At 44.8% G+C, this 16,411-nt stretch overlaps 1 protein-coding gene across 2 annotated transcripts; it reads right to left on the reverse strand.

The window, feature by feature from the left end:
• Positions 1-6,085: 6,085 nt before the first annotated feature.
• LOC126989861 (uncharacterized) lies at positions 6,086-15,405 on the reverse strand. 2 transcript variants are annotated; one of them, XM_050848486.1, is made up of 9 exons: positions 14,841-15,405; positions 14,701-14,770; positions 13,968-14,064; positions 13,380-13,639; positions 12,419-12,532; positions 9,831-10,065; positions 9,176-9,413; positions 7,868-8,067; positions 6,086-6,236 (listed from the first exon to the last, which is right to left on the reverse strand). In XM_050848486.1, exons 4-9 carry the CDS (start codon positions 13,617-13,619, stop codon positions 6,142-6,144), a joined length of 1,122 nt encoding a protein of 373 aa, XP_050704443.1. In that variant the 5' UTR covers positions 13,620-13,639; positions 13,968-14,064; positions 14,701-14,770; positions 14,841-15,405; the 3' UTR covers positions 6,086-6,141. The 2 variants fall into 2 exon arrangements, with proteins under 2 accessions (XP_050704443.1, XP_050704442.1); XM_050848485.1 differs by having other exon boundaries at positions 6,087-6,236; positions 13,380-13,577.
• Positions 15,406-16,411: the final 1,006 nt, after the last annotated feature.

Below are 16,411 nucleotides of genomic sequence, written 5' to 3' on the forward strand. Positions count from 1 at the left end.
GTTACGGAGCGCTGGAATTTGTTTGGTTGCTCGTCGCTGTATCCTTTCTAGCAAAACTTGATCTCTGATATAATTCGGTGACCAGAACTGAACGGCGTATTCTAGGTGTGGTCTTACAAATGCTAAATATAATCTCTTCATAAGTTCGGGTGATTTATAATCAAAGTTTCTTGAGATTAATCCCAACATCATATTGGCTTTTTACTCGCCGCAGAACATTGATCACTCATTTCAACCAGGTAGCTGCGGGGATCATGTTTCTTAAAGACCCCTATAAGCGAATTAATGAGAAAAAAATCATCGCTCACACAAACCATTTCATAATATATATCAACGCATTAGTGATCAATTTATTCATCATCTATTTTGGGGGGTCTTTATCATGAAAAAAAAAAAAATGGTCCGTCGCTGGTACATGGTAAAGCCACAAATTTGGCCCGTCGTTGCTACTGGGTTAAGAGTGTTACTGATAATGGCACCAAGATCTTTTTCTTGTTTTACTTCGCTGAGCTCACGTCCTTGAAGCTGATATTTAAAGTTAGGATTCTTTCCACCTATGTGCATTACTTTACATTTATCTACGTTGAAACACATTTACCATTTTTCGTTCCAGTCGGCAAGTCTTATTAAGTCTGATTGAATGTTCTCGCAATTTTTACTGTTCGTTACCGTACCTCCTAATTTGGTGTCGTCGGGGAATTTGGCTACTTTTGACAGGATATCAGTCTCTAAATCGTTCACGTAAATTATGAATAGATGGTCACTAATACCGTGGGAACGCATTTTTTAAATAAGCCTAACGTGGGGAACTTTGTCAAACGCTTTCTTAAAATCTAGGAAAATTACGTCATATGGGGCTCGGGCGTCCCAACTTGAATAAACGTCGTTGAAAAAAGTTAATAAGTTGGTTAGGCAAGATCGATTACTACGAAATCCATGCTGATTATCAGTTATCAAATCATTTGTTTCGAGGAAAGTGATCATTTTATCCCTGATTATTTTTTCGAATAATTTAATTAGGATAGACGTAAGGCTGATAGGACGATAATTACTGGCTTGTTTTTTATCTCCTTTTTTAAATATCGGGGTAACATTGGCCTTTTTCCACTCGAGAGGCAGACTCGCCTGTGCTAATGACTTATTGAACATTAACGTCATGGGTGATTCTAGCTGTTGACTACATTCTCTTAACGCGCGAGGAGATAAATTGTCGGGGCCCGGAGATATATTTGAATCTACTTTTTGCAGGTACGCACGCACTTCATTGATATCGATTTCGGTCAACGCAAGCTTATGATCTTCAGGGCCTTGAAAAATAGTCCCCGGGGCTGGGATCGATGTCATGTTCTCTTTTGTGAATACGCTACTAAAGGTTGAATTTAGGACCGACGCCATGCCTTTATCATCATTAATCGTATCGCCATTTACTAATAGTGGGCCGATATTATTTTTTCAAGTTTTTTTGCTTCTTATGTAACTGAAAAATAATCTGGGATTTTTCTTCGCATCAAGTGATATTTTCATCTCATATTCGCGTTTCTGTTTTCTGATTTTCCTTTCGCACTCTCTCTTGATATTGATATAATTAGTATGATCCTGTGAAGTGTGTGACAGTTTAAATTTCTTATACATTTTTCTCTTTTCGACGATGATTTTCCGCAGGTAATTAGTCATCCACAACGGCTTTTGATTCTGTGTCCTTTGTGGCTTGAGTGGGATGAAGTTATTTACGCTCGCTGTGATTTGTGCAGTAAAACGATTATACATTTCTTGAACGACGACGTTATTGCGCAAATGATTCCAATTTACTGAAGCCAATTCTCTTCTTAGGTCCGTAAACTTTGCTCTACTATAGTTAAGTATTAAGAGTGAATTTTACCTTGCTTTTGTTTCAATATTCAAAACGCATCTGATTATGTTGTGATCACTGCTTGCAAATGGCTCGCCAACCTCACAGGCGGTTATGAGGTGGCTGTCGGTCGTGAAGACTAAATCCAGAGTGTTATTTCCTCGCGTCGGCGCGGTAACTGTTTGATAAAGAAATGTATCTTGCGCAAAATTTATTAATCTATCTCCTTCCTGTCGGCAGATAGTGCAGACCAGTTAACAGAGGGTTATTGAAGTCGCCGCATATTATTGCATTTCTGTTTCTGATAATTTTATTTAACTCTGCGTAGAGATTTCCATCAATGTCTTCATTTGATTTAGGAGGTCGGCAAACTACGCCCAGAACATACTTTTCATTATTGATCGTCGCTTGTACATACAATGAATCATAAGCCTCTGTTTCGGTTGTGTTAAGCTGAATGACATCTAAATTACCTTTAGCATATATTATTACACCTCCACCTTTTTTTTGTGTAGACGACACTTAGCAAACGCATTGTAACCATTGATAGCTACTTCACTTAACTGAGGCTTGTCACGTGTATTCAGCCATGTTTCTGTGATCAAAATGAAGTCGGGTTTTTCAGTAATTGCATGAATTAACAAGTGGCTACGCTTCTGAATAATGCCACGGCCAATTCCTTTTTTTTTTTTTACGTCGCGGCCTATTGCGGCGGTAGGCTTCTTCCCGGTGGATCCTGATGGTCGGTCCAAAGCTTCTTTCCGGTGGGTCCTGATGGTCGGCCCAGCCAGTTCTGGCGCAGGCGAGTGTTTAAAGTGGCGCCATCTTTCATTGGCTCATGCTGCCCTCCCAGAGCTCATCTTTGATCCTAGAATCTAGAGTCCGGGTTGATAGGTGGTCTTCTGGACAGCATGTGGGTAGTTTTAAGCCACTCGGCGGCGGCTGAAAAATCAGCTTGGTAGCACCGGTCGGGGATTGAACTCGCGTCTTCCTGAACGCGGGGCCGTCTCGCTATCCGTTCAGCCACCGCCTCTCCATAGAAGATGTTTAATTTATTCGCCGAGTGTGCGCCATATATCAACTGTCGTTTTACTGGAATAGTGCGGCAGACCCGACTAACTACAACTACCTCTACCTCACCACCCACCTGTGTGGCTGTTGACCTGGCCGCTCCCTCAAAGCCCCTCACTTGTTGGGGGTCTGGTGACCTGACCGCTACCTCAGTGCCCCTCACCTGTGAGGCTGTTGACCTGACCGCTACCTCAGTATCCCCCACCTGGGGGTTTGATGACCTGACGTCCTCCTCAGCACTACACACCTCTACTACCTACGTGGACCTCACCGTCTTGGTGATGACTCCTCCCACTCCCAGCCAAACCGGAGGAAGTTTCCACACCTCGCTCCCGCTGCACCTGACTTCTCTTCAACTCTTTCAAAACTTCCTCATCCAACACTCGGCCCAGCCTCGCCTTGCCTACACAATTTAGGTGAAGTCCATTGTTAGCAAACAGGCTCCTGTCATAAAAATAAAATAAAATGAATAAAATTATCCCAGACGTCCACAAACATGACTCCCTCACTACTACACAAATCCCTGACACGTTCGTTAATCCCCAGCATTCTACTGAGAATAAGGGAACTAACATCGTGCCGAGGGAGCAAAACACACACAACTGAACGCCGCCTGCTGTCCCTCAGCTTCCCGATAAACTTCCTATACTTGCCTAGAACCTCCTCTGACCTACCTTTCCCTACATTGTTTGTTCCGACCAGATAAACAAACACTGTCTCCTCTGAGGTAGTGACGACTAAGTCGTCAACCTTCTCAGCTACATGCTCAATTCTACGCCCAGGAAATACTACATGCCTACGCCTTGCTCCTTCCTACAAAACTCCTGGTCCTGCTGTCTAACTAAACTATCACCTACAAGAACGATGCTAGGATCGCTCTCAACTTGGTCTCCTAACACCTGGAACTTGTTCCTCGTCACGACACCACTGTAGCTAACATCTGCCGCTTCAGCCTTACTCCATTTTTTTTAAACTGCTGGAAGGAATCTAAGGTATCTACCTTCTTTTCTACCTCATCTACTCTATCTTCCAGCCTTTCTACCTTCTCAACAACCTTCAACTCACCCTCACCGACACTCGCTCCATCTAATCCAAACACACCCTCTAGAAACTGTAGCTTGCTATCAAGCGCTTCTAAATTAACACTTACGTTGTGTTCAGTTTCACAGAAGAAACACAGTATATTCACCGTTTTCCTTGTTGAGGAAGTCCTTCGTAAACTCCCTCCTGCAAGACACGCAAACTAGGGGGAGGCGGTGGCTGAATCGACAGAGTAACACCACCGCGTTCAGGAGGACGCCAGTTCAATCCCCGCCCGGTGCCACCAAGCTGGGATTTTTCAGCCGCCGTCGAGTGGCTTAAAACTACCCACATGCTGTCCAGAAGACCACCTATCAACCCGGACTCTAGGTTCTAGGATTAAAGATGAGCTCCGGGAGGGCAGCATGAGCCAATGCAAGATGGCGCCACTATAAACACTCGCCAGCGCCAGAACGGGCTGGGCCGACCATCAGGACCCACCGGGAAAAAGCCTTGGGCCGATCATCAGGCCCCAAAGCCTACCGGTGCTATAGGCCGCGACGTAAAAAAAAAAAAAAAAAAAAAAAAAAAAAAACGAAGCGCTGAGCGTACGGCATATTGACCTGACTGCCACGGAGAGGAAACCAAACGTGACCTCCTGCTACGAACTCTCGAGACACATTCAAGGAGGAGGAGGAGAACGAAGAGGATGATGAGGGAGAGGAGGAAGGGGTAGGGGCCAGGGGAGAATGAGAAGAGAAAGAAATGTGTGGGGGCAAGGCAGAGGAGCTCGAGGAGGGGGAAGGAGAGAAGGAAGAGGAAGAGGGGAAGGGAGGAGTCTGGACGGAGGAGGAAGGAGAGGAAGGTAGAGTGTCCGGGGACGACGACGAGGAAGGCCCCTCGTGAGATGGGAGAGAGGCAGCGGGAGGAGGGGGAGGGGGGAGAAGAGAGGGGGGAGGAGGGGGGATAGGAGAAGGAGGAGGAAGGGGAAGAGGACAAGGCTGAGAGGGGCGGGGAGGCGACGGGGCTGGGTCGTGCTGGGGTGCTGAGGCGTGAAGGGGGGAGCGGTAGAGAGGGCGAGGGGAGGGTGGGTAAGTGATCGTGATCAAATCGTATCTCACCGTAACCAATTGGATTCAAGTCTGAGGATAATCGTAGCATATCGTAGCGTTTCGTAGTGCTTCGTAATGTTTGACCCATGGAATCCTCATTTCTTACTCTCCCTCTCTCTTTACTCCACTCTATTTCTCTCTCCTTTCCCGCACAAATGACTAAACCCATTCCCCCGCCTGACCTCGTGAATAATGTGGCGTTTCGGTATACAGCAGCAGCAGAAGAGGAGGTTCGTTCAACATTCGGGGACGCCTGTCAGAGCTTTTCGGCGTATATATTAATGAACAGGGACAGAGTTGCGAGACGCCCTTATTCGTGGCTTACATTTGTGGTGGATTGTTGAACTGAAGTAGACCAAGGTTATGCATGTATAGGTCTTCCTTTAAAGCTTGGCGCACGTAAACGGGATGTGGACGGGGGTATTGACTGGGCGTGAAATTATACAAGGAGACAAAATTGCCTGACGTGTAGATTTATATTACATAAAAATTGTGACTCTTTGGAACTGGAGACGACGTTAACTGGGCGTGGAACAATACGATGCCCGTTTATATACTTCTTTTACATTTGTGGTGGTTTACTGAACTGAGGCAGACCGACGTTATGTATGCAGGTATTCCTTTAAAATCTGGCTCTCTAAACGTAATACAGGTGCAGACATTAACTGAGTGTGGCTAAGTATACATGGAGACAGACTGGCATTACCTATATATTATCTTTGTAACAATGCGTCTTTGAAATTGGATTCGGCGTTAACTGGTTCCGGATTAATACATGGAAATAGACTGACATTATGAAAAAAAATATATATATATATATATATATATATATATATATATATATATATATATATATATATATATATCTATATATATATATATATATATATATATATATATAGATAGATATATATTTACATGACCTGATCCATAAATGAAAAGCCAGTGTCTCTGAAATAGACTTTTCAGCTTTGAGTCAAACCCTGTCACGTAGTGCATTCTTGTGGAAATTAATGTTTTGTTGTTTGTCAAATTGTCGTCAGCTGTGTTTGTCTGTCTATATTAGAGGAATGGCTGAGCTCAGGTGGTTCAGTTGAAGTGTAGGGGAATCTCCATGACGGGCCCAGCCTTCCGAGGGTTCTTCATCCATACAGCCAACGTCTTCTTGACCAAATCAAACACACCTGCAAAGTGACCATCAACAGGTTGGCAGCAGCACCTGACAATGAACACACACTGAGCTGGATGAAAAATTACATATACTGCAACTGACAGATGAGAACAGTGATGACAGATGAAGTCTTTTCAGAACGGGGCTGGCAGGGGTGCGGTGTATGGCTTACAGCTGACCTCACGGTGGCTTGTTGGTGAGCAAGGCAGCACTGTCTTGTAACCCTGGCAGAGCTGTGTGGTCCTGGCCAGTACTTAGCTGGAGGGACTCTTCAATATCCATTTTTTATCTCACAGAGGGAAGTTATTCAAAACCTAACCTAATCTAAACTAGACGCATAGCTCTCTGAGAGTGCGCACCTCTGCCAAAGATCGTCCTGAAAATTGGTATGGGCATCAACTGTGATCCTATGCATCATATGGAAGCATTTGTTTCGAAATTTCATGAAATTCTATTTTTTTTAAACTTCGACCTTGGGCGAACTTTTTGAGTTCAAGGTCAAAGGTCAAGGCCATGCAATGTGTATCATATGGAAGCATTTGTTTTGAAATTTGATGAAATTCTATTTTTTTGGAAACTGACCTTGGGCGAAGTTTTCGAGGTCAAGGTCAAAGGTCAAGGTCAAGGCCATGCAAGGTGCGTCTTTCCATGAGCTAAAATATGAACCAGGTCTGAAATCTCTACGATGATGAGAACCGAAGTTATGGCCAATCAGACGTTTTCTGCGACCCTGACCATTGACCTTTGACATAAAAAAAAATAATGGGTTCTATTATGGATGGACACGCATCATAATATGGAAGCATTTGTTTTGAAATTTGATGAAATTCATTTTTTTTTGGAAACTTTGACCTTGGGCGAACTTTTCGAGGTCAAGGTCAAAGATCAAGGTCAAGGCCATGCAAGGTGCGTCTTTCCATGAGCTAAAATATGAACCAAGTCTGAAATCTCTACGATGACAGGAACCGAAGTTATGGCCAATCAGACGTTTTCTGCGACCCTGACCATTGACTTTTGACATAAAAAGAATTAATGGGTTCTATTATGGATGGACACGCATCATAATATGGAAGCATTTGTTTTGAAATTTGATGAAATTCAATTTTTTGGGAAACTTTGACCTTGGGCGAACTTTTCGAGGTCAAGGTCAAAGGTCAAGGTCAGGCAAGGTGCATATTTCCATGAGCTAAAATATGAACCAAATATGAAGTCTCTACGATGAAGAGAACCGAAGTTATGGTCAATCAGATGTTTTGTGCGACCTTGACCTTGACCTTTGACGTTTGACATAAAAAATTTAATGGGTTCTATTCTGGATGGACACGAAGCTTCCCTGAAAAAAATTGGTTGAGATATCCGCAAAAAGTGTGTACAGGAGACTGCTCACAAACAAACAAACAAATAAAAAAAAACTGACCGGACCGAAAATATAACCTCCTCCCAACTTCGTTGGCGGAGGTTATAAAGCCAACCTAACCTGACCTAACTCTCTCTCTCTCTCTCTCTCTCTCTCTCTCTCTCTCTCTCTCTCTCTCTCTCTCTCTCTCTCTCTCTCTCTCTCTCTCTCTCTCTCTCTCTCTCTCTCTCTCTCTCTCTCTCTCTCTCTCTCTCTCTCTCTCTCTCTCTCTCTCTCAGTGTACTAACCAAGGGCCAGGGTCGAGCTGGGGGTCAGTTGGGGTTTCTCCTTGAAGATGGGGAACACAGGGTCTTTGGTGTCTGATAGCACCTCCAGCAGATCCGCCAGGTTTTTGGGGGCCGGGAACTGGCTTGCGCGGACCTCTCGGTGCTCGCTGCTGGCCTCGGGAGGACCACTCTTCTCCGGGATGCCTGTCAGGTGAAGGTACCTGCGCCACGCCAAGCAGGAAACAGTTAATCAAGAATATAGTTCATAATCTCTAATGTTCAATAATCATTTGGTAAGGTACGTAGAGTAAAAGTTTGGAGCATACACTATAGCTGCACGTGGCCTCGGTGATCATCTCCGTACCACTGACCCTTGAAGCTGTGGTGGGTGTGAACCTATCACCCCAGGACGCAGGGCCAGTGCAACCTCTGGGTTATCACAGTTTACCTTCCTCAGGTTTCCCCAGGTAACCATTTATCAGCTAGCCAAGAGGAAGGATGAACAGCTGGGTGGGCTGCATGCCGACTGCCCAGGCCAGGGTTCAAACCCAGGCCAGCAGATTCGTAGTTGGGCTTAGGTAGGACAACAAACGATGATCAAAAATTAAACCTTTGAGACAGCAGAGGAACACACAGATAGAGTAAACAATGCCTCATAAAATCAAAAAAGAAAAACGGGGATAGGCACTTGATAAACACAGTAATATCACGAGCTCACCCTTCTCCCCTCCTAGAAGAGAAAGTTGTGTGCTTGTTGTCTGGTAGCCCTGGCTCAGACACTTGGTGCCTCTCACAGAACCCAGAACAACCAAGACCCTATCCCTTGACTTTATTCTTGTTGGTGTCGTTTGGGTGCCAATGAAGACATGGCCGCCTCACAAAAGACGCAGATAAAAGCTGGGACGTGCACCAATGGAATGGAGAGAGAGAGAGAGATGTTGAGTATAAAATGTAGGCAAGAAATGCGCACCATGGACTAGGGAGAAGACAAAGTTTGAGGACACTCTAATCACAGCTAGGACACAGAAATGAATCTATTGAAGACAAAAGTGTTGAATTGTAGAGGAAAGGAAGGCATGCATGCAGCTTGTCCTCTCCTTGCAGCAGCAGGCAAGTGTGCTGGCCAGGAGAGGCAGTTCTTCCCTGCTCCATCACCAGACACTACGGCCCACAGTCCACTTAGAGTACACGGTCGTCCCACGTATAAGACGAGGACATCACACAGTTCCAATCCATGATTCAAGAGAGTAACTCCAGCCTCTGGGCCTCCCACAGAAACAAACTATGATTAAAGGGTTAACTTAAGTGTGGCAAAGAGGCGCGGCTCACCTGTTGGCGTGGAAGTAGTGTTCGCCGACACTCAGCGTCACAATGGACAGCGGGTTCTCATCCCCAGCCCCGGCCGTCCCCACCTCCACGTTCTGGAAGACGTGACCACCATCCGGCCTCATGAAGATCATGTTGACGCCAAAGCCGTCGGCTCCTCCAGTCCCGCGGTCCCTCAGGATGTCGTGCGCCGCCTCCACGGACGTGGCGCTCAGCAGCGCCCGGCAAAGGAAATGAGGCGCTGGCCAAGGGGGGAAGGTTACTGCCAGGAGCACACACTCTCACCACTGATTTATGCAGTGTTACTTATCTCATCACGGGATAAAAACGTCAGAAAAATAATGTCAGCTTAGTTTGGGGGATGTGTTGAGGCTTCCCCTTGAAAGTACTTGGGTCCCTGGAAGGCCACACGGATCAGGCTGAGCCACGGTGAATGGGACCAGACAATGAAGTTGACGGTTAACTCATTTTATCCTTACTTTTCTCCAAACTTTATAACTTCATGGGTACCGTAAAAGCCGAGTTGTGGGAAACCACAACTTGGAGAAGAAAAAGAATCCCTCAGCCTGGCGGCCAAGACTGTGCGGCTCTGCCAGGCTGGGAGCTGCGCTCAAACCAGTAACAATGGAGAAACATGTGCCCAGGCAGCCACACTCACGGGTCCTGGCGGGGAAGACCTTCAGAGGGACGATATCATTGATGGCGGAGACCAGGCCGTGGCGGTTGTAGCCGAGGCAGACTCCCGGCAGGTGTCCGGAGTAGCAGAGTGCCGTGAAGCTCTCTGTCCGCGTGCCCAACCTCCCCTCCGGCGCCTCCTCGCTGATGGTGGCGGACACGAGGTACAGGTAGTTCATCATCTCTTCGAATGTGTCTTCTGTGTGGCCCAGCAACACCTGGAGAAGGGTGTTGTGTGTGTCACTACACATGTGAGAGTCAGTGGCCCAGTCAAGGGTATGAGGGAGTGGAGTGGGCATCAGACTCATGCCACAAGAAAAGTATTATTATCATCATCATCATCATCATCATTACTATTATTATTATTATTATTATTATTATTATTATTATTATTATTATTATTATTAGTAGTAGTAGTAGTAGTAGTAGTATTAGTAGTAGTAGTAGTAGTAGTAGTAGTAGTAGTAGTAGTAGTAGTAGTAGTAGTAGTAGTAGTAGTAGTAGTAGTGGAAGGAGGAGGAGGAGGAGGAATAGTTGTAAAAGCAGCTGTGTTGGTGGTGAAAGGGGTGGGTGGATGTTGTAGTAGTAGTAGTAGTAGTAGTAGAAGTAGTAGTAGTAGTAGTAGTAGTAGTAGTAGTAGTAGTAGTAGTAGTAGTAGTAGTAGTAGTAGTAGTACTAGTAGTAGTAGTAGTAGTAGTAGTAGTAGTAGTAGCAGTAGTAGTAGTAGGAGGAGCAGCAGAAATTACTATTTTCACATTATAATATTCTGCCTTCAAAAAATCAGATTACTGTGATTTTGTGAAGAATGTAATTTGGATGAAAATTGAAAATAACACTGGCCAACAACAAAGTTATCGTCTAAGTTTTTTTTTAGCTGATTTAGGACAATTTTGATGTGCTGAATCCAAAATTCACACTGGTTTTACTCAATCAGATCAACTTTTTAATCGATCGCCACATGATGTTTTTTACGTTTGTTTTTAGACGTACGGGTATTTTCTATTTACATGACGATGATGCACCACATCCCTCATCCCAAAAGGAGCTAAATGATCTAGTTCGCGATCTCGGCTTGTCAAAGCCCTCTGCCGAACTGTTGGCATCCAGATTGAAGGAAAGAAAATTCCTCTCTGACAATGCTCGCATCACTTTCTACCGCAACAGACATCAAGAGTACCCTCATTTTTTTTCTGAAGAGAAGGACTTGGTGTACTGTACATATATTGCGCAGCTTCTGCACAAGCTTGGAGTGGCACAGTACCAACGCGAAGATTGGAGACTGTTCACTGACAGCAGCAAGCGATTGCTGAAATGTGTTCTGCTGCACAACGGCAACCAGTTTGCCTCTGTACCCCTCGCTCACTTGACTACACTGAAGTAGAAGTATGAAGCGGTGAAGTACATGCTGGAGAGAGTTCGTTATGATAAGCATGAGTGGTTCATTTGTGTTGACCTGAAGAAGGTGAACTTTTTGTTGGGACAACAGTCTGGGGTCACCAAGTACCCGTGCTTTCTGTGCATGTGGGACAGTAGGGACAAAGCTCAGCATTACACGAAGAAGGACAGGCCTGTACGGGAGTAGTTGGTGCCATGCAGCGTAAGGAACGTCATAAACAACCCTCTGGTGGACAGAGACGGGATACTCTTCCCACCGCAGCACATCAAGCTCGGCTTGATCAAACAGTTCACCAAAGCTCTGCACAAGGATGGTGGCTGCTTCACTTACTTGTGCCACGCTTTTCAAGGATTAGCCATGGAGAAGTTGAAAGCTGGCATATTTGACGGTCCTCAACTCCGTCAGCTCATCAGAGATCCAGAGTTTGAAAACTCAATGAACGAATTGGAACTGGAAGCGTGGAAGGCTTTTGTTCTTGTCATGAAGAACTTTATTGGCAACAAGAAGGCCAGGAACTACGCAGAACTTGTCACCAATATGCTGACTGCTTTCAGAAACCTCGAATGCAACATGAGCATCAAAATGCATTACTTATTCTCACACATGGATCGGTTTCCTGAGAATCTGGGATCAATGAGCGACGAGCAGGGGGAGAGATTCCATCAGGACATGAAAGAGATGGAGACCAGGTATCAGGGACGCTGGGATGCAGTCATGATGGCTGATTACTGTTGGACTCTGTGGAGAGACATCCCTACCGCTGAGCATTCTAGGAGTTCTAAGAAACTTAAGTTCATGCCCTGAATTTTGAACAATGATGACCTAATATCTAATTTACATGTACTTACCTTTAGCAATGTCTACTATTCAATATACACTTTCAATTTTTGTAACATTTAATTAATGAATCGTGTTAGAAAATTATTTTTTTTACCTTAAAAGCCTATTTCAGATGAAAAATATTAACAAAAATCAACCGAGAATGTCACAAAAATGTAATCAATTTAGTTATAAGATAGGATTTTTTTAAAAATCGACTTAGCACAAAGACCTGACCTGATCAAAAGAAACTGATGTCATTTTCGGATTCAGCGGTGCAAATTTGTCCTAAATCAGTTGAAAAAGCTTAGACAACTTACACTTTTTAACCCAGTGTAATGTTTCAGTTAACTCACCTGGTCTTCCCTGTTGATGCTGAGGTCGGAACAGCCGTTGAGGTCACTGCTGCACGGCTGCTGCTCCACCTGGCCCGCCATGGTCATGATCCTGTCCATGTGCAGCAGGACCAGCTGGGGACAGGCAAGACTTCACTCGAAGCCGCTGCAGAGCCATAGAAGAGGAGAGAGTGGCCATCTTCATCACAGGCGCCATGCTATCACAAAAGCCATGTGAAATTCAAATACACAGTGATACAATAGTGCCCTTTACTGTGCTCTAGGTGTCATCACAGTCTTGAAGAAGTAGTACCTAGAGCTCAAAAGAAACTGCTGTATCGGCATCACTTTGTATTTCATGTGGCTCCTTTGGTAACAATGTGGCGCCTCTGATGAAGGTGGCCACACTCTCCCATTCTGTGGCTGCGGGGTGCTGTGGTGCAGCCTCACAAACACCACAGTGGGCTGAAGCTCCCAAACAGTATAAGTATTTGCTGGAGACACAAACATAGCCCTGGGGTCAGGCTCTCAAACAGCATGAAAATTTTGTTTATTACTGTAAAGGAAGCAGCTCAAGGGCAAACTTAAAGAAAAACAAAAAAGGTCGCTATGCGCTGCTCCTGCAAAAGAATGTAGAGATGAGTGGCCAGAGGAGAGGTCAATCTCAGATGGAAGGGTGTCTTAATACTCCCCTCTTGACAAAGTTCAACTCGTAGGCAGGAGAGAATACAGCTGTTCCAGAGTTTACCACTGAAAGGGGTAAAAGAATGAAGCTGCTGGTCAACTCTTGCATAAGGGATTTGGACAGCATAGGGATGAGCTAGAGTAAAAAGTCGAACGCAGCGGGGCTATGGTAGGGGTGGAGACATGCAGTTAGAGGTTAAGAGGTCAAGGAGACTTATGGATGGGGCACAGCCAGACTAGTGAAGGAGGGCTGTGCTGCGGATGGCTTCCCCCGCCAGAATGCTGCAGCAACACTTACGTGGAGGAAGGGAACTTGAGCCCCATCTGCCGTGCCCTGCAGCTCCCTGAGGTACTGTGGAAAGTTCTCCTTCAAGACTGGAAGGGTTTCGTCATAGGCGGCCCGCCCAGCCTCTGTCTCATAAGCTGGAAGAAGTGTTTCCCGGAGCCACACGGACGACGCCAGATAATCCTGGATGAGGCCCCGGAAGGTGCGTCCCTGTGGAGGAGCCGAGCACAAGGGTGGCGGGAGGTGGGTCATTCAGGCGGGGAGGACGGAGCCTGCCCGGGAGGTAATCCTTTAACTTTCTTCAACGCATGGGGGGCAGCCAAGGGTGCAACAATATTACTTGTAAATGCCCACAACTTGCTGCCCCAATAACAAGTAGTTAGAGGAAGATGCCACAAGACAAAGAACAATAATCTTGGTTTGAAAGCTGTTTTGATATTCCTCTTTTGAATTCAAGTTCAAGAAAGGAGGAAAGAGAGACAAGGAAAAGAGATTGCCGAGTTTACCAGTATAAGGGACAAATGGCCTGCCTCTCTGCTGGCACTCCCCAAAGGGTCAACACTAGAGCCACACAGCTACCAGTGCCTGGATGCCACTCACCACATCAAAGCCCACTTCGTAGTATGTTCCGCTGGTGTAGATGACAGGGATGGCGTTGCGCCGCTCACAATTCCCTGCAGAACTTATGTTGCCTTGGCTGCGGGGGACAGGAAAGGGAGGTGCTGTCATTTGTAGGATGATAGTGCCAATTTCAGGCGGGTCATGAGCACAGTAAACTACAAAATATAAAATGCCTTCAACACCCTGCCCCAGTAAAGCAGAGACTGAGAGAGATGTGTCAGAAGATACACATGAGCAATACTTAGAAAGGAGCAACTGTGATGGTGGTTTGTGACGCAGGAGACAAGGCTGCATGACACGCACTGAAATAATACTCCGTTATGGAATCAAATAAAAAAACTGAAGTGAATTTACATCTGAACATCAGCTGACATTAAATAGTTAGTGCTTTCTGTTATGAGTATGTAAACAGAAAGTAGGAATAGTAACAGTAGTAATAGTAGTAGCTAGTAGTAGTAGTATAAAAAAAAAACCAGTTGTTTCATTTCAGCTATCCATCCACAAGTTTTGAGAGAAGTGGCACATGCACATTGTTAGGTCATGATTGGGTGAAAGTTAACTGTTTTGATAAATGTTCAAGCAATGTTTTCAGTAATGTTTATGAATGAAAAAAAACCTCACACCTTCTTATATAAATCCCAAACATGCCAATTTAATAAAAAAATATACCATACAAGAACATGAAACACAAGCTTGTAAACAACAGCTTTACCTTAACATGGTGTCAGGGAGAAAAGTCCACAACAGAACAGAAGGTCACGCCCGCACCTCCTCAAGGCACTCTGCAAAGGAAGACAATGAGGAGTCACGAGGCATTGCTGGAGTGTCATCGATTGCATCAAGATCACTTACTTCACTTGTCTGCTACATGTGATTAACAAGACAGAGAAATTTTCCCGATGAGATGAGGCGCTGCGGGGGTTGTGGACGACAAAACGAAATGTGCGGCCATGACCAACAGTATCAGGATGCCAACCTTTTAAAGCAAGAGGTGTCAAACAGTGCCAGGGTTGGGGCCTCACCATGACACAGCAGAACATGATGAGAGAAAGGACAAAAGACCAAGGACATAAGATAATAGTAATCTCTAGCTGCCACACACTAAGGAGCAGTGACAGCGTGACGCTGCAAGCATAGACTTAATAAGTGTATTCATGTGAAATGTTTTCGTCTACCCTTGTCCTTGTCACTCCGGGGTCACCAATTGTTGGTGGTAGCGAGTGTTTTGAGCGCCATCCAATTGTTCGTGTTTCTCGTCGCGTGCCCTGTTGTCCGCGTCTTGTGTATCTTCATTGTTAACTCTTCCTGTTACTCGCTTATCTCTGACTGTCCGTCCATGTCCTCTTGTTGTCCACTTCTACACATTGTTCCACACACACACCAACACGTAAATGTTATCCACGCTTGACAACATTCACACACACGCATACACACTAAAACACCTATTCTATGTGCTATGCTTGTCCTAATGATAATGATAATAATAATAATAATGATAATAATGTTTGTCGAAATAAAGTAACCCTGGCGGATATGAGTTTCTGTACCCGTAAACCAATTAGCACTCAGAACACTCGCTGCCATCAACAGTCACACCGCCTCTGATAAGTAGGCAAGGGTGTCACCGCCTACCCATCTGTGTGTGGCACTCTTACGGAATGTTGGTCCCGCCTGGTTCGGGGGCCTAAGCTGCCAGTTATGCATTTTCTGCTGCAGTGTTACCACGCAGGGAGAGCCGTCCTGCCAGGGCTCCCCAGCTTCATTCACACTTTCTATTACACTCTAAATCATGCTTGAAATGAGATATGAAACTATATTACCAAGTATAAAAACACAAGAAAAGTAGAGACAACTACGAGCATGGTCGTACAGTACTGAGTCGCCTTGTAAGTCTGACTCTGCAGTGCATTCTGCACTCTGCAAGCCCCCTTCTCTCCTCGTTCTGTTGTCATACACTGGCAGTGAGGAGGGGAGCCCTGCCACTTTTCCCTTGCAACTTATTCTTCTTGTTCTTCGTGGGTTGTGTGCGTGTACTGCCTTAGTGCAAACAAAAGATATCGAAATACTTGGTACTATAGTTTCATATCTCATTTCAAGCATGATTTTGAGAGTAATAGAAAGTGTGAATGAAGCTATATATATATATAAATATATATATATATATATATATATATATATATATATATATATATATATATATATATATATATATATATATATATATATATATATATATATATATATATCCATAGCTGGGCACGATAACAGAAAACCTTATTCCCGATAACCGATAACTGATAATGAAAAACCTTAACGGCGATAACCGATATTCGTTAACTAGAGACACAAATATAGGCGATAACCGATAACCGATACCCAATATAAATCCACAATTCCGATACTAGCTAGCGATAAGTCCGATA

The sequence above is a fragment of the Eriocheir sinensis genome, unplaced genomic scaffold (assembly GCF_024679095.1).
Source record: "Eriocheir sinensis breed Jianghai 21 unplaced genomic scaffold, ASM2467909v1 Scaffold1349, whole genome shotgun sequence".
Classification (NCBI taxonomy): Eukaryota; Metazoa; Arthropoda; class Malacostraca; order Decapoda; family Varunidae; genus Eriocheir; species Eriocheir sinensis.